The sequence below is a fragment of the Macaca thibetana genome, chromosome 2 (assembly GCF_024542745.1).
Source record: "Macaca thibetana thibetana isolate TM-01 chromosome 2, ASM2454274v1, whole genome shotgun sequence".
Classification (NCBI taxonomy): Eukaryota; Metazoa; Chordata; class Mammalia; order Primates; family Cercopithecidae; genus Macaca; species Macaca thibetana.
Genome location: NC_065579.1, coordinates 191,411,435 through 191,435,454, shown reverse-complemented (window position 1 = coordinate 191,435,454; position 24,020 = coordinate 191,411,435). Strand labels below are relative to the sequence as shown.

General features: G+C 36.2%; 1 protein-coding gene across 1 annotated transcript in view; it reads right to left on the bottom strand.

Moving 5' to 3' along the window:
• Positions 1 to 24,020, bottom strand: part of ROBO1 (roundabout guidance receptor 1) — a 1,153,604-nt gene that overhangs the window by 94,283 nt on the left and 1,035,301 nt on the right. Inside the window, exons 6-8 of the mRNA XM_050779013.1 lie at positions 18,236 to 18,356; positions 17,749 to 17,887; positions 14,905 to 15,032 (exon numbers count right to left, since the gene is read on the bottom strand). Coding sequence (XP_050634970.1) covers positions 14,905 to 15,032; positions 17,749 to 17,887; positions 18,236 to 18,356 — 388 coding nt within the window. The remainder of the gene's footprint in view (positions 1 to 14,904; positions 15,033 to 17,748; positions 17,888 to 18,235; positions 18,357 to 24,020) is intronic.

The window sequence follows — 24,020 nt, the reverse complement described above, 5'->3', positions numbered from 1 at the left end:
CCAAGCTATCCAACAGCACTCACCTGAACTACTATTTTGGTCTTTTCCAGTCCAGTCTTATGATGTAGCCAGAGTGATTAAAACAAAATAAAAGGCCAGGGGCAGTGGCTCATGTGCTTAACACTGTAATCCTAACACTTTGGGAGGCTGAGGCGGGTGGATCACCTTGAGGTCAGGAGTTCGAAACCAGTCTGGCCAACATGGGGAAACCTCATCTCTACCAAAAATACAAAAAAAAAAGAAAAAAAAAAAATAGCCAGGGTGGTGGTGGGTGCCTGTAAGTCCAGCTACTTGGGAGGCTGAGGTAGGAGAATTGCTTGAACCCGGGAGGCGGAGGTTGCAGCGAGTCGAGATCATGCCACTGTGCTCCAGCCTGGGTGACAGAGCAAGACTCCGTCTCAAAGTAATAATAATAATAATAATATAATTACACTTTGTTTTTGTGTTTTGTTTATCGCTTAAAGTCCTTCAGCAAGGTCCCATTACTTTTAAAATAGAAAACGAAATTCTTAATGTGGCCTTGCTGTGTAACAATTCAGTGTCTTCTCCTGTCACCTCTTCTCCCTCTCCTTGACCTCGTCCTGCTGGCCTTCTTTCAGTCCTTGAGTACACCACACACCCTGCTGCCTCTACTTCTGTTTATACTGTACCCCTGGGATCTTCCCCTTTCGCCCATGTAATTACTATTCGGTAGTTAGAGCTCAGTTAAAAAAATACTTTTTCAAGAAATTATCTCTAAATTTGAACTAAATCATATCAGAATGCTACGTATTTTCATAGCAACCTTAATTTGCCTCCCAGAGCACATATTGTAGTTAAAATTATACATTTGTGTGATTGTTTTGTGTTTCTCTGAAATTAGCCTGTGTGCTCCCCGTGAGCAAGTATTTGCTCATTTTTTTTGCCATTATTTCTCCAGAACTTCTCAAGGTGATGCTGTTACTCACATTTTAAATATCGGCTGAAAGGTGGAAGAAATGACAGTAGTGTTCCAATAGCCCAGTTGAAAGCACTTAGTGCTATCTTTAAGAGTCCATTTTTCCTATTCCGCTGATACTGTAGATATTTGTGTGTATCTCTCTTCTTCACTAGGCTATAATGAGCTCTGTGAAGATGCGATCCACGTCGTATTTATCTGTACATCCTTCATAGTACCCAGCATACTGTTTTGTACATAGAAGGTGCTCAAGAATTGGTTTATCTGAAAACTGGAATGTCCATCTTTAAATGGCGTATTTCATGGAGGGTCGAGAGTTAAGGGACATGAGGACGTAATGTAACATTGCTCAACTGGTAGTTAAACAACTTTGGATCAAGATCCTCTCCAAAAGGCATCAAGCCTGTGACCCTGCATAAATTATATAAACATTCTCCATCTCAGTTTAATAGTAAGAAGGCATTGGTCTTAGCTAACTGTGTGTCAGATCGTATGTGAGGAACCCCTTCAGCTGCTCTGTAAGGAATTATTCGATATCTCGATTTTGCAAAAGAAAGAAAATGAAGACTAAGTAAATTTCATAAGGTCACCTACCAGGTAAGACAGGCAGTATCAGAATTCTGCTGGTATCTGCAGCTCTTTTTTTTTCTTTTTTTGAGACGGAGTTTAGCTCTTGTCTCCCAGGCTGGAGTACAGTGTCGCAATCTAGGCTCACGGCAACCTCTGTCTCCCAGGCTCAAGTGATTCTCCTGCCTCAGCCTCCTGAGTAGCTGGGATTACAGGCACCCACCACCACACCTGGCTAATTTTTGTACTTTTAGTAGAGACGGGGTTTTGCCATGTTGGCCAGGCTTGTCTCGAACTCATAACCTTGGGTGATCCACCTGCCGTGGCCTCCCAAGTGCTGGGATTACAGGTGTAAGCCACCGTGCCCGGCCTCTCCAGCTCTTAAAATGTAAAAATAGCAACTTTTTACTACATTGGATGACTTGTTTGTAATTTTAAAAAGAGTTAAACCTTACTCTAATGTAATTTTGGTTCTGAAATGTTTTGTCTCCATGACCTAAACAAAATGACTTTTAACAAGAAATGATTTAAGTGTACAATATATGTATTGATATATTAGATGAACATAGACACATAATTGCTCATATATGAGCAGTTTCATACTTATAAAAAGGTTTGGGGGAAAATAACTTGCCCTGTATTTTATTTTCTTATAGAAACAATGATAAAACAACCAATTCCATGTCTGAAAAGTGATGTGATGCAACATTTTAAAACACTCACTGTAAATGTCAAAGGCAGTGTGAAAGTAAATGCTTTATAAGCCCCCAACCATGTCTAAAATTGAGAGTTTCAACAATCTAGCACAGAGTTACATGATTTAATGTTTATTCTCAAGAAACCTAAATCAGGTCAAAATTATTTATTATCAATTATATTTAGTGATTAAGTACATTCTGGGGGAGTTAAAAGCCTAAGGAAAACCACAAAAGCACTTCTCATCTCTTCACTAATGACCTAAAAGGCACTGTTTGAAATGGCTATTTCACCATCCACAAAATAACTTTTTAAAAGCGCCTTTGTAAAATGGCCTATCTATCAGGTTTAATTGTGCAATGCTCTAAATTCTCTCCTAATAACATCGACCACACAAAATAAATGTCCTAAAGCTAACTTTAACAACCATTTATGGATTTTCCTACCCTCATAAATCTGTTATAAAGCAATTACTCAGCTATATTTTGTCTTATACTTACTTCAGTATTTTCTGCAGGTGTGTTTATACTGGCACATTATTTATCAAGTTCTGAGAGAAACAGTTTAAAAACAAATTAAAGTGCTCATGGTATTTTAATCAGTTTTGCAAACTTTAGGTATACTACAAAATGTTAACTTCTAATTTATACAAAATATTTTTAAAAACTAAAATAAAAAGAATTGCTTTGTATTTTTAAATTACTAAAATAAGGCTCGAAGGACACCAGATGCTATGTAATTACCAAGTGTAACTGTTCTAATGATGACCCTGATGTTTGGTATTCGCTAAAATGATTCACCAGTCTAAAAACAGTGAATACTATTCAGCCTAATTGATTCATGCTGTGCATATCTATCAAAATATTTAAAACCATAGTAAGCAAATAATAAAAATTATCCATACATATGGATGTACAAACAGTCACATTTTTAGTTATCTTGTTTAGTTTACTCAGGATTCATCATAAGGTAAAGGTGTTCTTCATGTAAACAGTCTGCAATTATTCTCTTTTGAAAAATAAAATACCTTGATCACTTAATGTGCAAACAATTCTGGATAAAATACAAACTATTATGTGAATCAACTTAGAATTAATTTTTTTATATTGAATGATACTAACTCTGACAAAATAATTCCAAGTCTTAAAGTTACGTGAGGTTGTTAAAATGAACATTTTAAAAAATGCTATCTCTCAATGACAAGAGCAAAAAAGTAATTTATTTCTCCAAATTTCATTCTCAGTCTGAGCAGTTGAGACGTGATATAGCCATACAAGTCAATTACATTTTCCCCATTGATGCCATTATTTCAGAATGTTAGTTTGGTTACTAAAGACAGTTGCTCAGTTATACATCTATATAACTGGGCAGCGAGAAAACCTTACCCACTGTTATGTAGATGAATAAATCACAGTAAAACTCAGACCATAATGGAAGGCCTATGATGTGCTATTTACTAGTGAGGTGCTGTGTCATTATTTGTTGCTGAATCTTCTTATGTATCAATTATTTCTTGTACCTGAGTGCTCTACTTATTTCTTCAAATATTTGCCTGGTGTACACAACGAAGAGAGCATTTCAAATTCTCTGTAGGATGGCCATGAAGTGAATGCCTTTCTTTTGATTAACTTTTATGATTTATATCTGTTTTTCTGAAATAACTGAAAGAAACCCAGAATCCTTTTTTGTGGATGAAAGAAATCTAAGAGAATCCCACACATTCAGCAATCATTAGGGTTACAATGGCTGTTTCTTTAAGCTATAGGTACACAAGAAGTTCTTTACTTTATTCCTCTAGGGAGAAACAAAACAAAACAAAACAAAACAGCAAAGAATCATAGGCCAAAAAGCTACTGGGTCTCAATCAAATGAAACAGCATTAAAAAACCCAGCAGGAGTGGTGCTTAGCATCCTATTTACACCACTGGATCAGAACAGTTAGGAGAGGGAGTTATTCTCACAAATCACTCTCTTGTTAAATTCTGTAGTGGGACTTCATTAAATCTCTTGGTTGATGGCATTCCACTTTCAGCCTGCTCACAAAGAGCTCAACTGGCAATACTGATTCTTCAAAGGTTTCCATCACATCTTGTCTTTTTCAGTTTTCTTTTTACCATAAAATCTCTTTCCCCATCAGCCCCCCTAGTCTTCAGTTGAAAAATTTTAAATCCTTATTTTAACTACAAAATAAACAAGAAAGAGGAGGATGAGGAGGAGAAGGAGACGAAACACACACAAACCTCCACAACACATCCCTTAGAGGTAGTATTTTGAATAAGACTCTTCAGGTTAGTATTAAGAGTATCCATCCATACAAGCAGTGGTAAATATATATTACATTGCATATATGTATATATACATATTTGTATATCCAATATATATGTTTAATATATATATTTACCACCATTTTATACATATATAATCCTCCAACCCCTGAAGCACTGCTCACTGTAGCACTAGTGACTTTAGTAGGCATTTGTGGATTACTGCCACATGTCATTAAGAATCATTCCCCAAAGAACCAGTCTGCTATGTCTTGTCAGAGTCTGGCAAAAACATCACACACATATCAAGGTTCTTAAAATTGTCAAATAAAGCTTTGGGGGGTCTCATAATATGTGTTTCATCAAAATGTTGATGAACTCACAGTTTTCAACCAAGATCTTGGATTATACTAAACCTAAGTTGACTCTGCAAAAAGGTCCCTTGACACTATTAGTTTTGGCTTTGACTCAAATAACCACGTTAATGGTCAGAAACAATGCACTATTATATTGCCAGATTTTCTAAAATCAGCAACTTAAGGAAACTGTTCCAACAAATGATTTAAATGAAGTCTACATCAAATAAAGGAGATTCAGAACTGAAGGACCCAGTTTTTTCTCTCAATATTTATTTTATGCCTAGTTATCATACAAGCTGCAAAAAGTCCTAGGATTCTTACACAAAGATCTCACATGCTGATAGAAAGTTAAACAGTGAACTCTATTTATGGAAACCATAGATTTACAACGTAGGTCTTCTCTCCCCCAGAGGTGCCTTTGAATGCAAGTTTTAAAAAGTTTATCCCCGACTGGCAATAAAGTCTACAGTAAGCTATATTGTTTCACTTTTACCTAAATTTTAATTTTACAATTGGAAATAATTGTGTAATGGTTCATTAAGCACACACACACACACACACACACACACACACACGAGTCTGCACAACATAGTGAGACCTCATCTTTCCAGAAAAAAAAAAGAAATTAGATGGGGATGGTGGCATGTTTCTGTAGTCCCAGCTACTTGGGAGGCTGAAGGGAGAGGATTGCTTCAACCCAGGAGTTCAAGGCTGCAGTGAGCCATGACTGTGCCACTGCACTCCAACCTGGGTGACATAGGGAGACCCTGTCTCAAAAAGACAGTCATACATTTGCATAGTATGTTACATTAAGATTAGCATGTATCTTGATTATTTTCAAAGTTGCTAATTCACATGTTAGAAAATGACCAAATGCATATTTCTTTTTGTGGATTACGCCTTCTGATCCATTTTTTCCAGACTAAATTATATTGAAGTTATTTCTGAGTATGGTATATCTAAATTTGTTTATATTTAGTTAATTCAATTGTTCCAATATACGGACTACTTGGAGCAGGCAGTGATGGGATTCAACATTATTCATTCTATCAGGAAATTTAGCAGCACTGAACATAGCAGGGAGGGATAATAATTACGTTAAAGTAAAATAATAACCAAAGTTTACATTAATCAGTTATCAAAAATGTCAAATCTCTATGGACAAAATAACAATTAACAGGAATCTGATGAATTTTTAATTTTGTTTTGGAAGAAGCTGAGAACAACAATCATAAAAACTGTAACAACAATTGTATTTGCTTAAGCACCCCATACTCCACAACCCACTTTCTTGGGAACTTAACTATTTTATTCATTAGTTTATTTTCCTATTAGCTGACTGATATTTGTATTACATGTACACTCATTTTTCAACAGATGAGAACTCTTAATCTCAGAGAAGTTAGACGATTTATCTAGGATTCAACAACCAGTGTGTATCAGGATGAGCGCGTAATTCACTCACACAGAAAATGTCACAAGAACATCAAGGTTTCTGTGATGGTTAATCTTATGTGTCCATTTGAGTGTAACATGTTATTTCTGGGAGCGTCTGTGACGGTGTTTCCAGAAGAGATTAGTATTTGATACCGTTAACTGAGTAAAGAAGACATGCCTTCACCAACGTGGGCTGGCGTCATCCAATCCATTGAGGGTCCAGGTAGAAAAAAGGCAGACGAAAGGCAAATGTGCTATCTCTTCTGGAGCTGGGACACACATCTCCTGCTCCTGTGATGTCCGAATTTTGCTCTTAGACTGAATTACACCACCTGCTTTGCTGGTTCTTCACCTTGCAGATGGCAGATGGTGGGAATTCTTGATGCCTCATACCAATACTTATAATAAATCTCCTCTTATTATCTCTATAGATGCCATTGAGTGTGTTTCTCTGGAGGACCCTAACTAAAATGGATGCCTCTGAGACTGCAGTAAACAATGAGACTAACAAAACAAGGTAAGCAAAGTGTGTGCCTAAGGAACTCATAGCCAAGCAGTTCAGACGTTGAAATACCCTTAAGGGCAGTAGTAGCATCCGGTGGGTAGGTGAATGGCAAATACCTAACTCTCACTCGGATGGGGAGTGTCTGAAAAGCTTGCTGGAGGATGCTTATGTGAACCACGTTCAAGAATAGGAGTAATTAGTGAGTAGAAGATGGGGCAGGTGGGGCTGGGGCATTTTAGACCAAGGAGCCAACATAACAAAAAGCCCAGAGCTAAGCTACATGGTGGTGTATACATGAAAAAAATATAGGAATATAGCATATTATACTAAAGTGAGTAGCAAGAAAGGAGGCTAGCATCATCAAAAGTATTTTGGATCTTACCCTGGAGAGATGGGAACCATGGAAGTCCATGGAAGTCATTTATGGAAGGAATTAATATAATTAGAACTGTGTTTTAGGTAGACAATCTTCTTAAAAATCTTTTTAAAAGTATTAAAAAAAACTTTTTTAACACTGGGTCTCACTGTGTTGCTTAGGCTGGTCTCGAACTTCTGGGCTCAAGTAATTCTCCTATCTTGGCCTCCCAAAGTGCTGGGATTAAAGGCGTGAGCCATCGCGCTCAGCCTTTTTAGGTAGATTAATCTGTTGTGTGAAGAATGGATTCTATGAGACAAGGTGGAGGCAAGGAACCTGGTTAGAAGTTAATTGTTTCCCAGAGAGATGATGAAGGCCTAAAACAGAGCAATGATAAGAAGGTAAGGGAGGTGGTAAGAGTTGAGAAATAGGTAAAAGGCAAAATAAGTAGGATTTTGTGATGACTGATTAAGAATAAGACACGGGAAAGTGGGAGCATGAAGGATAAAGAGTCAAGCTGTCGACTGACTGTGTGTCTGCAGTTGCATTGCCAACATGTGAAATAAAGAATATTAGGGGATTCAGCTTCTGATGTCTGGTCTGCTCTTACTTTCCCTTCTTCACTATTATATTCTGTGAACGAATGCTTACAGACTGGGTTAGTAGAAGCTCAAAGGCTCAGACAAACCTCTGACAGCTGCTTCTTGTTTTACTGAAAGTTATAATTACTCTTCAACTCTGAGTTCATTGGGACAGTACATAGGGGTCAATCATAAACTGCAGTGTCCTAGATATTTCACCGAAGTTTCTCTTTTGAAGCATGTAGTTTACTAGCACCAAAGAGACAGGCTCCAGGAAACATCCCATTAGCAGCAATTAAGTCAGGCAAAACACAGCACGGGTCTTTTTTTCCGTCTTTGTGTCTCCCTTGTTGCATGTCAATCTCATACTTTTAAGGCTCAGACTCCCAGAAGCTGTCACTGGCTAATCAGTCCTAACGAGAAAGTGTTACGCTCCTTCATTGCACAGTTGGCATTAATACTTAGGAGAAGCATCAGACAAAACAACAATTCTGCAGAAGAGAATAGAATGCGCATTCTTTTGATGTTTTAACATTCCTATTGTATGTCAGCAATACATTTAAAGAAACAGCAACATAATTCGTGATACTGTATTTTATAGTTAAAAAAACAGCTGATAAAGTTGAGAGACTAGAGTGACTTCACATCAAGAGAAGAAAAAGGGAGAAGCTCTTATGAGAGAAGAACTAGGATTTCACAGAAATCCCATTCATCTGATAACACGGCCTCATCGGGTTTGGCAATGTTTGGCACCTGCCTTTTCTTTGAACAGAGCTTCAAAAAGTGACCCGTCCCTGTGAGAAGCCTGGAGAGGAGTAGAGCGGGGTGTGAACTGAGATCTAAACGTACTGCTTCCTATGACTGGCTGGCCCTACACTCCGGCCTCGAGAGAAATGAGAAGACTAAGTGTCTTTTAGTTCCTGTTGTGAGAGAGACAAACAAAAATGGGATTGGATTTTCTTCTATTTCAACTCAGGGAGATAAAAGGTGACGGCTTGGGAAATGGTTGGTGTATGGAAGTCTGTTTTCAGGCCGTTTCGGTTCGGTTTCCTGTGACCGATGGAAACAGGAACACTGCGATGGGAACATGATCACTCTGGTGATAGAGGCACAAACTTACTTTGGAAATGAAATTGTGACAGTAAGAAGAGCTGCTTTATCTGTGAAGTTACAAAAGGAGTGGAAAGATTAATAATGCCATCTACTTTGCCCTGTTTAAGCAATGAGTATCACTGAAGCAAGGAATCATAAGAAATCTTAGAGGCTGAGGACAAACTCAGAAAGAGGAGAAACTGAAACTTTAAACTATGTGGCTTTATCACTTATCTTTCTTTCGAAATAGCACTCCTCAAAAATGGAATAATTTAAAAAGCGACCAACATGATTGTCTCTGAAAGTTATAAATTTTATAGGGTTTGTTATTAATAATTCAATAAATATAATTTTTTTCATTTTTAAGTATTTTGAAGCTGTATTCACCAGGCTTTTCCTAACGTCTACTTTGAATAAAGAGTAAAGCATTCGCTTTTCTTTTTCAATTAATCATTTTAGTTCAAAAATAAAAAAAAAATTTAATTTGACAATCATCTGATTCTAAGAAGAACCTGAAGGCCCACCTGGTAAGCATCTAATAAATACATAATAGATTTAGATTAAGATAGCAAAATAATATAAAAACAAACCTGCAACCATTCTTGAATACCAAGGGGAGGCATACATTTTAGTGGTTTCAATGACACCCTGTTTAAAAACGTGGCAGGGTGCCTCTATGCATCTGTTTGGCTCTGCTTAGATTTTACCTTTTATAGGTATGTCGCAGCCTACAAAACTGTTATAAACACTGCAGTATATATCTTTTTGTCTTAAAAGGTGGAGCCATTATGCAACACGAAATACCACTTCAGTGAAAAATTCATTCCTACCAAGACGGAGCCAGCAATCCTAACACTTGTCAAATTGAGATGCTACAGTTCAATTAGAACAATGTAATAAATCAAAAGAGAGGTGATATGTCTTTAAAAAGATGCTTGATTTTGTTTGTGTGTTTTAGGTTCACAAAAAGATTTCTTGAAAAGAAAGGTATGTAGCTGTTATACCTATGGAGGGGAAATAGGGATGCAGAAAAACACCAAGTACAGATGTAACAACGCTGATGGTTAACATTTATAGGTAATGAACCTTTGCTTAGTTTAGAAAATGATGTGATGTGAGGTTCAGGTGTACTGAATTTTCTGGCTAACTAAAAGTTAAGCAGAAACACTTCTCTGTTGTAATTACCCCAAACAGCATTGTTTCACCATTTGGTATTGGTCAGATAAGGAACAGTAATGATTCTTCAATAGGTCATGACTGCTGAGCCTTTGGGTCTCATTCTGACAATGAGTTTCGATAATGTACCAATATCGGTATACCATAAATACCAATACATAAGTTAAAGGGATCAGGATCTTCTTTTTATTGCCTAAACCCTGGAAAAATATATTTTTAGCCCAAACTTTCTAATATCACCAAAATTTTATTACAGTTTGCCTCTTTCCTAAGTCAAATAAAACCTGCATTACTAAGTAATCAATATCTTACTTGATTCAATATTTTAAGCTGACTTTGGCATTCCACTGGCCAGGAACAAGTAATCCCACAAATGTCACTCCAGATATGATGCAGGTTTTAGTGATGCAACTACTTTCTATTAACAGGGTGCAACCTCATATTTCATCCATGTTTTGGAATGATCATTAAGGAGATAAAGACGTTTTTGAGGATATTTGCTCATGGATAATCTTACTAGTCTCTGTATGAATTGTGAGGAAGCACCATTATTTTACAGGGAGAAAGTGAGGTACTGAGAATCTAAAAAATTAGAAAACAGTCACTCTTAGAGATAATGGAATGGAAATTGTGACAAAAAACCCTTGGCTGAATGTTCTTCCATAACAATAACACTCCAATGCACATGTAATGCCATCTTTTTAATTAATTTTTCTTCCAAAATGGTCATAAATTTCAATAATTTATCTACTTATTTTGCAAAACTTCAATACATATCTAGGTCTAGCTTCACTGGCACTAGCAAAATCCAACATATTTACTATAATAGCCCATAAGGATTTTTATTTTTGTTTTATTTTTAGAGGCAGGGTCTCACTCTGTCAACCAGGTTGGAGTGCAAGGATGGGGTTCACAGCTCACTGCAACCTCCCACCCTTGGACTCAAGCCGTCCTCCTGCCTCAGCCTCCCAAGTCGCTGGGACTACAGGTGCACGCCAGCATGCACGATTGATTTTAAAGTTAGTTTTTGTAGAGATAGAGTCACGAACTCCTGGCCTCAAGCATTCCTCCTGCCTCAACCTTCCAACAAAGGTTTTAAAAAATGAAAATGTAATGCTTTATATTTGAGAAATGTCTTTAATAATGTGTTACATAATAAATTGTCATGACAGTATTAGTACTCCAGATTCTTCATTTGCAATAGAAAAGCCACTTATCTAGAATTATCTAAAGCTACGATTTTTCTTACCAGATAATAATTATTGAAATTAAGCAATAAAGCTATCAATAATAACACTTGTAAGTATAATGCTCTTTACTTACAAAATATTTACTGTGTAACAGATAATATGTTAAATATACTTATATAAAGGTTGGTATTACTCTGTCCATTTTACATATGGGTCAACTGAGTCTCAGGAAATTTATGTAAACTCTTCTAGGTTACATAGTAGTAAATAAGAGAATCATGATTCAACTAAATTCTGTCTGATTCCAATGTCCATTCTCTGAGCTATACCATTGTCTTTAACATACTTCTTCTACCTCTGTAAGTCTCCAATTATAAAGACATTTTTAAAAAGTCTTCTATTCTTGCTGTCAGTTCATCAAGTAACTCCTCATTCCTGAGGTTTGTGAAGTTGCTTGTTTAAAAATAAAAAGAAATTTCTGTACTCCAACCCAGATCTCCTAAATTGGATTTTCTATAGGCCATGCCTGATAATCTGTATAAAATTAACTTCAGGTAAGTTTAAGAAACAGTGTCTAGCCCTAGATTTTACTCTGTTCCCTTTTCACCTCCATTCCTTTTAAAAATACATTTCATTGTATATATTTAAGGTATACAACATGACATTGAGATACAGACAGACAGTAAAACAATTACTGTGCTCTTTCAAACACAGGTCATAAGGCAGCATCATTCATAAATGGTAATCTCTTCAAATGTGATCAAATGGAGCATACTGTTGGCACTCAGAATCAAAGCCACTGGAAGCTGCTTGAGTTTTCCCTAGGATGTCCCTGTGCTATTTCTTTTCTTCTTTTTTTTTTTTTTTGAGACAGAGTTTTGCTCTTATTGCCCAAGCTAGAGTGCAATGGTGCAATCTCAGCTCGCTGCAATCTCCACCTCCCAGGTTCAAGCGATTCTCCTGCCTCAGTCTCCAGAGTAGCTGAGATTACAGCCACATGCCACCATGCCCAGCTAATTTTTTGTATTTTTAGTTAAAACAGGGTTTCACCATGTTAGCCAGGCTGGTCTCGAACTCCTTACCTCAGGTGATCTGCCTGCCTTGGCCTCCCATAGTGCTGAGATTACAGGTGTGAGCCACAGTGCCCGGCCCCTGTGCTATTTCTACCATTCAAGCAGATGTTTGAAATGCATATTCACATTTCAAATTTTAATAAGAATGTATTAGATAAAGTGCCTACTACATGTCCAGTACCATGAAAGAACCATGATGAGTACACAAGTAGAAAAGTCATGGAAACCCCTAGAGTCAAGAGAGGAATCTTTAAAGACATATAGTCTAGAAAACAGCAGAATTTAGGATTACAAGAAGACCTTGGCAAAAAAAAAAAAAAATTCTCAAATCAGGGTTCTTTTTAAGATGCTGGAATTAATTGCATCTGTGCTGGGGTTGAAAATCAAATGGCCACCCTTATGTAAGGTAATTTATTCCCACAACTTCTACCTGCATCACAGGGCTTTATTGGCTTAACATCAATGATACAAATTAAATACTCATTGTATGAGGTGGGAGGGAGAGAAAGATTATGTTTAACCTCATACTGACTGCAACACTGTCTGTTAAAAATGAGCTGTACACAAAACACAGAAAGCTTTTTAACAATACAATTACACTACTGAATTTTTTAACTTTAATTATTTCCTGCTACCAAATGGCTTCGATTCTGATTAGCTTCCTTTGTAGTAACTGGTGTTTTTCTACATTCAATCTCAAAAGATGAAAAAAGGCATATCTGCTCAGGTTTCCTTGGAATGTTTTTTTCTTAGTTATCTTTTGGAGTTGGGAATCATGTTACTTTGTTTAACATACTGTGTTTATTATTCTAGCATGTTAAAGATGTTTTAACAGTGATGTTAATAGGCATATTTTATTTTAATATTGAATAATATATCCTTAACTATACACAGATCTTTTAAACATTTATAGAAAACACAACACAGCTGAAATGAGAAATTCTAAATTCCAGTAGTTTCTGGATTTGATCATTTGTGCCAATTTCCATTGAAACCAAGGCTTAGAGAGCAAGATTTCCATATGGAAAACTGAAGGCTGAATGAGTTTTGTAACTGAGTTTAAAATTGCAGGAAGAAACTCCATTGTGATTTCACTGTCTACTGCATACTCAGCAGAATAGCTGCTAGTTATAAAAGCATCAGGCTACCAAGGTAAAGTACTTGAAAACACAAAGTGAAACACATTTCACTGACTAACGTAATAGACAGTCAACCTCCTTATCACAATTGCCTGGAGATAGACACACCTTTTCATGTCTTGTATTCATCCTGGCTACTTTCACTCCTTCTGGAGGGCTTTCGAACTTGGATTTGACACCTCTTAAATTTCTGCTTTCTGTAAATGTGAAGAGGTTTTCTTTTCTTAGTTTTAGCCTTACTTGGAGCTCAAGTCTAACTTAGATTAAAGAGAAGTAGTCTTGGCCTTAGAAACTCAATGTTTGTTCTTGATCTTTCTTTTTTTCCTTTTGTTTTTTATGAGATTGAGCTAAAAACCCCAAAGTGGGACATAATAGCTTTAGAGACAGGAAGGAAATATTCTTTACTCTTTTTTTTCTAGTGTAAAAAGCCCACAAGGCTCTTTTGTACAAAGCCCACAGTAGAAGCGCTCCCTCAAAAGCCACCTTTTTTTCCTAAATAGTCTTAGAAGAGACAGTGTTCAGAAAAGATGACAACATCAAGTGTTGCTAATGTTAAGACTCAAAACAAGCTAAATGGTTTATGGCCAGAACTTCCATTTACTATATATACTGTCAAAACAGGAATTTTTTCCCCAACCAATAAAATGTTTTTTTAAAGGTCATTGCCTCTGAAATTCCATGATCAACAACTTGCCACTTAAAAAGAAAAAAAAAATAGGGGAAAGTTCTCAAATGAGATATAGTGAGAAATCATCAGTATGACATCACAGAGAAAAACAAAATGGGATTATGAGAATGAAAAAGTTCTGGATTATGGATGGAAAAGAGGTGACAGATCCATTTCCTCCTATCAGCTTAAGATGTGACTTTGACTTTCAAAAACCTGGTAGCCATAGAACACGGCATCCACTTGGGATCATATGATACTAAATAATAAATCTGTATCAAAATTAGCAAAGTACAAGTGCAATTCATTGAATCAGCTGATATTTATTGAGTGTTTGTTATGATGCAAGCACTCCGTGCACATAAAACAATGGCAAAGTCCCTATTCAATGAACCCTACATTCTAAAGAGTAATAGAATCTTCTTTTTCTGTTACAAATTGTACAGGCCCTTGAAAGTGGATGATCTTGAAGTAATGAAAGATTTGTTTTCCTCCAAAGACAAAGTTTCCTCCAAGACAGAAATAGCTGTCATTTAATTAAAAGATTAGAAGGGTTCTATGTTTGAAGACCTGGAGTTTAAAGCACATTCTTCGCCTCTACTTGACCAAGATAGTTTTTGAACTATCTTGAACATTTAATTCAATTTTGAACATAATTTTGAACATTTAATTCAACTTCCTGTAACACTTACAGAGCTCCCATAGGCAAAACAATATGTGTTCTTTAAATATGTTTGAAATACATTATTTAGAGCAATACTTAAAGTCTATATGTAACACAGTCCTATACATAATATTTTCTTCAGTTGTCAGCATTATGTTTTGCATGTTCAAACCACCGAAACAAAGACGTCCCCAATGCCTACCTTGAACAGTCAGAGTAGCAGATGCTTCAGCTTTTCCCACCATATTTTCTGCAACACAGGTGTATGAACCCGTGTCACCAGCCATCACCTTCCTAATTTTCAAGGTATGATCATCTCGGATTTCATATCTAATGACATAACAAAAGAAAGCACAGTTAAGTGACTTTCTACTTGAAAGATCTCATCATTATATACACAATGCTTCAAAGCACATGCCATATTCTTTTTCTGATAATTTAAAACAAAGAGTAAAATGTGGTATTCCTCTAAGTCAGCTGGCAGAAGAAAAGCTTGTTTTTATAATTATGTGGACTAACATATTAAACTACTTTCTAAAAGAACATTTTGGGGTAAAGTTGGCATTTATTTACTTATTTCCTCAAGCTCCTATGGTCACACTAAAACAAAAAGATAGTGACCATTAATTAAATTCTTATCATTTGCCAGACTTTAAATGTTTTATAGATTTTAACTTTCTAAGTTTTTATAACAATGGTATGAAATAACTGTTATGCTCACCTCCATTTTTTGGATGAGGAAAATGAGGTATAGGAGGTAAGGCAACTTGGCCTAGGTCCTCATCTAGTTCGGTGGCAGAGTTGAAATTTGAACCCAGTTTCATTTTCAAGTTCACTTGTCTTGCCTCATATTCCCTCCCCTTAAATGTTGGGTTTTCCTTGAACTTTCACTTTAGTCCTCTTTTTACTCTACATGATCTCCCTGAGTTAAGTTATCTACTATAGTTTATATATTGATCTACTACACAAACATTTCCTATCCCTAATTCATCTAAGTTCCAAATTTGGATTTCTAACTAATAATTAGACATCATATTCCATAGGCACCTAGTATTTAATGTATTAAATAAAATTTCCATTCTTCCCCTAACATAAACCAACTCCTTTCCTTAACACATTACGTATCTTCTTTCACCAGCTGCTCCTCCAATTTGTCATTTTAGTCTTAGAAATTTCTCTTTACTGTGGAGCCCTGTCTCCATCTCACCTCCTAGTTCAGACAGTTTACATCGCTGACCCGGACAACCACAAAAATTGTGTCCCTGCCATTAGCCTCTCCCCAGAATAATGTAACACCCATAGTGCTAACAAAATTAATTTTTCCTCTTATTATTTTTTGGACATGGAGTCACACTCTGCCACTGAGGCTGAAGTGTAATGATGCGATCTCAGCTCACTCACTGCAACCTCCGCCTCCCAGGCTCAAGCAATTCTCCTGCCTCAGCCTCCCGAGCAGCTGGTATTACAGGCATGTGCCACCACACCTGGCTAATTTTTGTATTTTAGTAGAGACGATGTTTCACCATGTTGACCAGGCTGGTCTCGAACTCCTGACCTCAAATGATCTGCCCACCTCGGCCTCCCAAAGTGCTCGGATTATAGGTGTGTGCCACTGCATGCGGCCAACAAAATTAATTTTTCTAAAGGGTAAATCTATTTATACTAACACTCTTGGCTCACCAATGTGCATATATTATTAGAAATTCATTACACAAAGCCCTTCTTAGTTTCAACCTGATATCTCATAAGTTCTCATCATAAGTCCTATGCCCTAGCCATGCTAAACTTTATGCCACTCAAAAGATATGACATTCCTTCTCAGCTTGTGTCTATGTTGTAATAACCTATTTCCTGGAATATTCTTCTCTTCTTCCTTATCAGACTGATACATATTTTTCAAGACGTTACTTATGTGTCATGTTTCTTTGAGAACTCTCTCTGAAATTCAAATCCCCTCCTCTGAGCTGGCATAGGTTTACCTTTATGTGACAAAAGAGCTTGTGTATTAGTCCGTTCTCACACTGCTATGAAGAAATACCTGAAACTGGGTAATTTATACAGGAAAGAGGTTTAATTGACTCACAGTTCCACATGGCTGGGGAGACCTCAGGAAACTTACAATCATGGCGGAAGGCACCTCTTCACAGGGCGACAGGAGAGAGAATAAGTGCCAGCAGGGGAAATGCCAGACGCTTATGAAACCATCAAATCTCATGAGAACTCACTCACTATCACAAGAACAGCATGGGGGAAACCACCTCTATGATTCAATCATCTCCAACTGGTTCCACTCTTAACACGTGAATCTCATGATTCAAGGTGAGGTTTGGGTGGGGACACAGAGTCAAACCATATCAGCTTGATATTGTTATTCTGTGTCTATCAATACATTTCATTTTCTGAGCTCCTTGAGAGCAGAAACTATGTCTAAACCACTACTGTAATCCCAACACCTAGAGAGAAGGCTCAACACATGTTTGCTGAATGAGTGAACATATTGGAGAAGACAGTCCACTGACAATACCTGAAAGCCTTTATTTTATTGGCTTGTTCCCTAAGGCTCCCTGATTCGTGCATCTCTGCTCCTGGCCAATTTAAGGACTTGACAGATATCAAGAAACTCTGACCTCTCCTACCATTCCCTGGTGATATTTTAGCTGAGGAAAAGGAAACCTGATTTTTAATTGGCTCATGGACACATCCTTAATGCTGTATCTTTCCTCCCTTTCCTGCCTACTACCATTCCAAAAAATTAGTATTAACTGTCATCTGGCTGAACAGAAGAAAAACCTGTGATATTAAAGAATATCACATTTTACAAGGGTTCCCTGTGCAGCCCAGGGTCATGAATGCACAGTTCTTCTCTGAAAGCCTCAGAGGAAGCAGGATAGCAACTTCCTGTTTCTAATTATCTCCAGTATTGTATCTGGCCCCTGATAGAGGATTCTAGAATGGACTATTCTAACGGCCTGGATGTGGAGATGATGTGATGAAAAACGTAGAAATGCTGAGTTGATAAATCACATCACGAAACTCTGATGCGTACCTGGATTTGGGCAGCTCTCCATCATCTTTCCTCCATCGTACCGTAGGTACAGGGTCACCTCGGGCCTCACATTTAAATTCTGCACTGTCATCCACAGTTACTGCCAAGTTACTGGGTCTCTTCACAAATGATGGTCTCTCTAAAATTAAAAAGAGCCGCTTTAAGGTAAAATTTTAAAATGAACCAGCTGAAAAACACTTTAGGAGTTCAGTAAGAGCATATTTTTAATTTAAATATTAGTGAGGAAATTATTCCACAGAGTCCGCTCATTCTAGAAGCTTCTCCCTAGGTTTAGTGCTTCCTCCCAGTCCTCCTCCCACATCTTTGGCTATTTTATCTCAGGCTGCTTTCCTGATTTCTTCTCTCCTCTTTCTACCCACCCCACAAAAATACTTGGCTTAACAATATTTCTTTCTCCCTTCTATACAGATACAAAATGATAAGAGATCTATTTTTCAGGAAGAAGATTAAATAAAATTGCACTTACCTAAAACAGTTAGTTCTGCTACTTCACTCTCACGTTCCCCAACCATATTGGTACCAACACAAACATATTTGCCAGCATCACTTTTACGGGTGTAAGTGATCATGAGTTTTCCTCCTCGTATCTTAAAAAAAAGTTTCACATGAATACTATTAAAATTGCTTCAGGTATGTTTACCTGACAGAGGTCTTCACAAATGAAGACTACTTTCTAAGCATATACATCAAAGCATAATTACATCAAACAGCTAATGTGTAGTATTTGCTATTTTTAGGTAGTAACCTTAAAGAGAACTGACTCCAAAGGTACAATATAAAAAAAGCAAAAATGTTTCTCTTTACTTACATTTCATGTAAAGTTATATTCTGTATAGCTAGAAACTTGTTGCCCACTCGGCCAAGTTATTTCATATTATTTAGTTAAGTGAAAAACCACAAAAAATTGCGTGAATAATTTGGTTAGCAAGAGGAAAAATAAAATTTTTAATACCATATGACTATAACTAATATTGAAATATATATTAGCTATAAGTGATTTCAAGACAATGTATTCCAGCATTATATGAATTAACTAAAATGTCTCTAATAACTTAATTTGCCAGAGTTGCTTTAAAGGAATGTATCTTCATTGCGAAAACATAGTAGAACCTGTCATTTCCTTAAAAACGTGATGTTGCTGCCACCCAAGCTGGTTTTGGGGACTTGGGAAGCAGAGAATGAATAGGTCCCAATAAATCATCAGGAACGACACATTTGGGTACACTCTTGAACATATAATTGAATGCAAATTAATTTTAAATGTTATCAGGCATACAGTACAAGAAGTCAACTGAAACTAAACATGAATTAAGATTGGACTATCCTTAATTTAACACGCTTTTGGATGAGAGTTGAGTTCAATTACCCACGAATATCTACAATGTCCTGATCTTAGAAAGGTTTCATTAGGGACAATTTCCAGAAGGTTTATTCATAGAGGTTTTTACCTCATAGTTACCAACTAGATAAAGGAAGAAGGAAGAAGGAAGGAAGGGAGGCAGGGAGAGAGGGAGGAAGGGACGGAAGGAGCGGGGGAGGAAGGGAGGGAAACATCTAAGCACATTTTTTTCATAATACATTAAGGAGTTCATTGAAACTACTGCTTTGTAAAGGTGAGGTCCTCTCACAGTTTTGAATGCCTAAATGGATTTATTTTAATCAAGGCATCCAAACTAAGTATTCTGGCCAAGTCTTTAAATACTAGAGGAAACAAAACATTAACAAAGTTTTTAATTTTTGTGGGTTTAGAACTTGATTTTTTTTCAGTAGCATCATAAAGAAATGATCAGCCTGCTCCAGATTACCATCCAGGGATTTTTCTCTGCATCATTCATCATTCTGTCTCTCATACCCAGAACAATGCCTGCACACAGTAGTCACTCAAAATACTGTTGTTGAATGTAAACTACTATTGTTAGTCTGTTATCCAAGTTAAAATATTTCTATAAGGTTTATAACAGTTATAAGATATATTAAATTGTTTTATTTTTTCATACATACTTACATTTTCAAATAGAGAAATATAAAGAAAATGTCACACAAAAAATGCACGTTAGTGTTAGTACTTTTGAACATTCGTCTTTCAATTATGTGTGTATACATACACACTCACATACACGCATGCATATACAGAGATACACATTTACAGTGAATGTGTTTATATATACACATACACATATAAACATATATACATACACATAATTTTCCTAAAGTAGAATAATGTTATATATGCTGTTTTGTAATCTGCATTTTCAACAGTATGAGGCATTTTTATATTTTAAATGTTCAAGAAATTTTACACAGATCCTCAGCATCAATTTCCATGGCTACACACAATTCTAATGTTCGGGTTTACGACATTTTACCTAGCTATCCCCCTACTGATAGATATTTAAGATATCAGTGCCAGGTAATATAGATATCTCATTCTTCCCACTTATGAACAGCACTGAAATCAGCATTCTTTTTGTATACACTTTTCTCATATGTGCAGTTATTTCCTTGGAAGGTAGCAAAGTGGGATTCTTAAATGTATACCCAACTTAAGGCTATTGGTTTATATTGCTAATGATCTTATGTTTCATAAAGTCATTTTAATATATCATTTAAATTTCTGTCTTTATCATAACCCTGCTGTGAGACTGTGTGGGGAAGTGTTAAAATAACCTCACTTTTCACTAAAGGGAACAGAGGCTCAGAAAAGTACAACCTCTCCTCCCACTGTATGCGCACTGTAACAACATGTTTTAATTATGCTTCCAAGTGTCTGTCCCCGGACCTTAGTGTGAGCACTGAAGCAGAGGAGCACATGTAATTCCTCATGGGAGCCCCTGTTACAACACGTTGTAAATAGTAAAAATTGTGTGGGAGGAAATGACTTGTGCAATGTCACACAACAAGTTGGAACAAGGTGAAGACTTTAGGTAAGATATGTGTCTTTGGCTATACGCGTTATACAAATAAAAATAAATGCACAGCTCACATCCTTATTATCTTAATGTTTGATAAATTTGAGTTTAAAAAACTTGAGTTCTTGAGGTCCAGAACAATTTGAGTATCATCTTATCAAAATCTTCCAAAGAACTTTTGTAATCTTTCATGCACTGATTTTGGAACACTCGCATAAGCACTTCCAAAAACCTTAAGGAAACAAAATTATTACAGGAAAAGAGGAAGACGAAAAATCCAATATCTGAAGTGGAAGTTAAGTGAGCTGAGGTGTAGCTAGATGTTTCTTTATTAGTTCTATAACTTTGGATAGCATACCGAGCCTCTTGTTATGCCTCAGAATCTAACCTTGAAGTCTCTGGATATTTAGGAGACAAGTTTATTGCTGAAAGAATTATACAACGATACATAAAAGATATACCAAAATAAGAGGAAACAAACACATAATTTAACATTCTCTTTGTTTTAAAAGTGAGTAAGTGTTCAATGTTTTTTATCTACTATAAAATGTAAGGCTTTAAGGACAATTTTAAGACATTCAAATACATAGAAAAATTGCGAGTCAAAGGATAATGACATATAAATAATTTGCAACAGTGTAGATTTATTTCTACAGCTTCAGTATAATATAGTACTAATTCACTTTTACACATCTTAAATACTTGGGAATGTAGAGTTTTAAATCAACTTGCTTATGCACACGTGGGGCACCAATTAACATTATATATGACAGCCCAATGCTATTATATGTTGAAAGAATCCATACCAATGGAGAAGGAGGGAGATTTAGTTAACAAGAGTAATGAGGGGACTGCCAGGAGATCCACAGACATGAAAAAATTCTGATTTCGAGATGAATGGGAGGAAACAATAGCTGAGGTAAACCAAAATTCAAAGAGAGGTATAAAGGCCCAAGGACTTCGTAGTATATACCCTGTTACTATAGCTCCAATTACATATTACACTTGACTTAATCATGGAAAAAATTGTATCACTAAATCTATCAGATCTATTCTGAGCCCATATCATGTGTTTGGTATTGAATATAGATAGAAAAACTGTTTCTTTTCAATCAAAATTTATTTTATAGCCATCTTTTACAACTAAATCACATTGGCTGTGTAAATTGAAAGTAACCCACCAGGCATTTTACAAATACTTTCTCTATTCTTTGTAAGTAAACAAAGCTGGAGTTTGTTTACTCTGTCAAATTTTTCTACAAGAAATATTATTGGATAAATTAAGCATCATGAAAACCTGTTTTCATTAGTAACATAATATGACTAAAAGCATATGGTTACACAGTGTTCATACATGTAAAACTTTCAATATCAATGCAAAAATATAAAACAAATTCAAGGCCTGAAAAATATTAAATTTTCAAAACACTTTTAATGAGAAAAATGCACTTTTTGTAACAATAGCAGAGATATTAATCATCAATGACTAAGTAAGGTCAACTAAATATCACCTTTGTTTGTCTACTCAAGGTATTCTTTACCAAAATTACCTAGGTAAAGCCCAAAGACAACAAAATATATACGAAAATGTAACATTTTTAAAAAAGATTTCTAAATCCTAGATAAATTTTCAGATACATATACTTAGGAAAGCAAAGTGAGCATGGGCTCTGGAGTCAGGCTACTTTTTATTATATATGTGTAACTTTAGCCAAGATATTAGTTCCTCTGTATCTCTGCTTTTCAACTCTAAAATGGAAATCCTATTAATATAGAACTCTAAGGATATTATGAAGATTATGAAATAAACCGTAAGAAGCCCTTAGAAAATGCCTGCACATTATTATTATAATTATTTATTACACATATGCAGTTAATGATTCAATATTGTTTTTGATCTGTCTAATAAAAAACAATATTCCTTCCTTAGGCTAAATCCAGTCGCTTTTTATTAAAATTACAATTATAGGTCACATAATAAGGTTTAGTTAAGGATGAACCTCATATATGATGACGATCCCATAAGATTATAATGGAGCTGAAAAGTTCCTAGTGATGTTGCAGCCGTTGTAAGATCGTTCCCCAATGCATCACCTTTTCTACATTTAGATAGATTTAGAGACATGAAAACTTGCCGTTGTGTTAGAATTGCCTACAGTATTCAATGCAGTAGCATACCGTACAGGTTTGTGGCCTAGGAGGAATCGGCTATATCGTATAGCCTAGGTGTGTAACAGGCCATACCACGTAGGTTTGTAAGTAAACTCTATCATGGCCACACAACAATCAAATCACCTAACAATGCATTTGTCAGAGCGTATCCCTGTCATTAATCAATGCATGACTGTAATTACTAAAGCAACTTCCACTGGTTTCATCAGGAAAATATATATTTGCATTGACACAGCCTAAGACTTAGAAACAAGTAAATGTTAGGCTTTGTAGATCATTATTATCTCATCCAAAGCAGTGGTTCTCAATGGAGGCAATCACCTCCCCTCTCCCAGGAGATACCTGGCAATGCCTGCAGGCACATTCTGTCGTCAGAACTTGGTGTGGGATTGGAGGACTGAAGAGTGTGGGGGTGGGGGGCGGTGCTACTGGTATCTAATAAGTAGACGCCAGAAATACACATCAAAGAATTATCTGACTCAAACTGTCAATAATGCAGGGATTGAGAAACTGTGTTCTAAAGACCCAGTTCTGGACTAAGAATAAATGCTGGATTCAAATGACAAAAGGAAGGAAGGGATACAATTAGATAATACAAATAATACTTGTTGTATTTAAGGAAAAACTGCTCAGATTTCCCAGATTCGTATAAATACTCTCCCCCATAAATTTCCCACCTCATCAACAAACCAATTTCATTATAAAATACAACATTCTGTTATATACTCACTGACAATAATGGTTAAGGACCCCAAAGGAGATGTTACAAAAAATAAAAAATAAACAAGCCTCACCAAGGCTTACTGCCTCAGGGATGACAGAGATAGAAACTGGTAAAAGTGAAAGAACAAACCACAGAGTAGGGCAAATGAACTTAAAAAACAGAAGAAAAATGGCAGCTTTCAATTTCCAAAAATTCAAATTAATTTTGGCATTATGTCAATGACTATATTGAAATGGACCTTAAAAGGCCGTAATTCTACTCTCAGTGGTCACAAATATGGAATCCATGGTGGGCTGTTCATTTCAATAAACAAAAGAACAGAAAAATGACATAGTACTATGACCCTGATTGAATATAACACACTTTCAAGCAGTGCCTCCTAGTAACAATCAACATTTTGGCCGGGTGCGGTGGCCCATGCCTGTAATCCTAGGACTTTGGGAGAC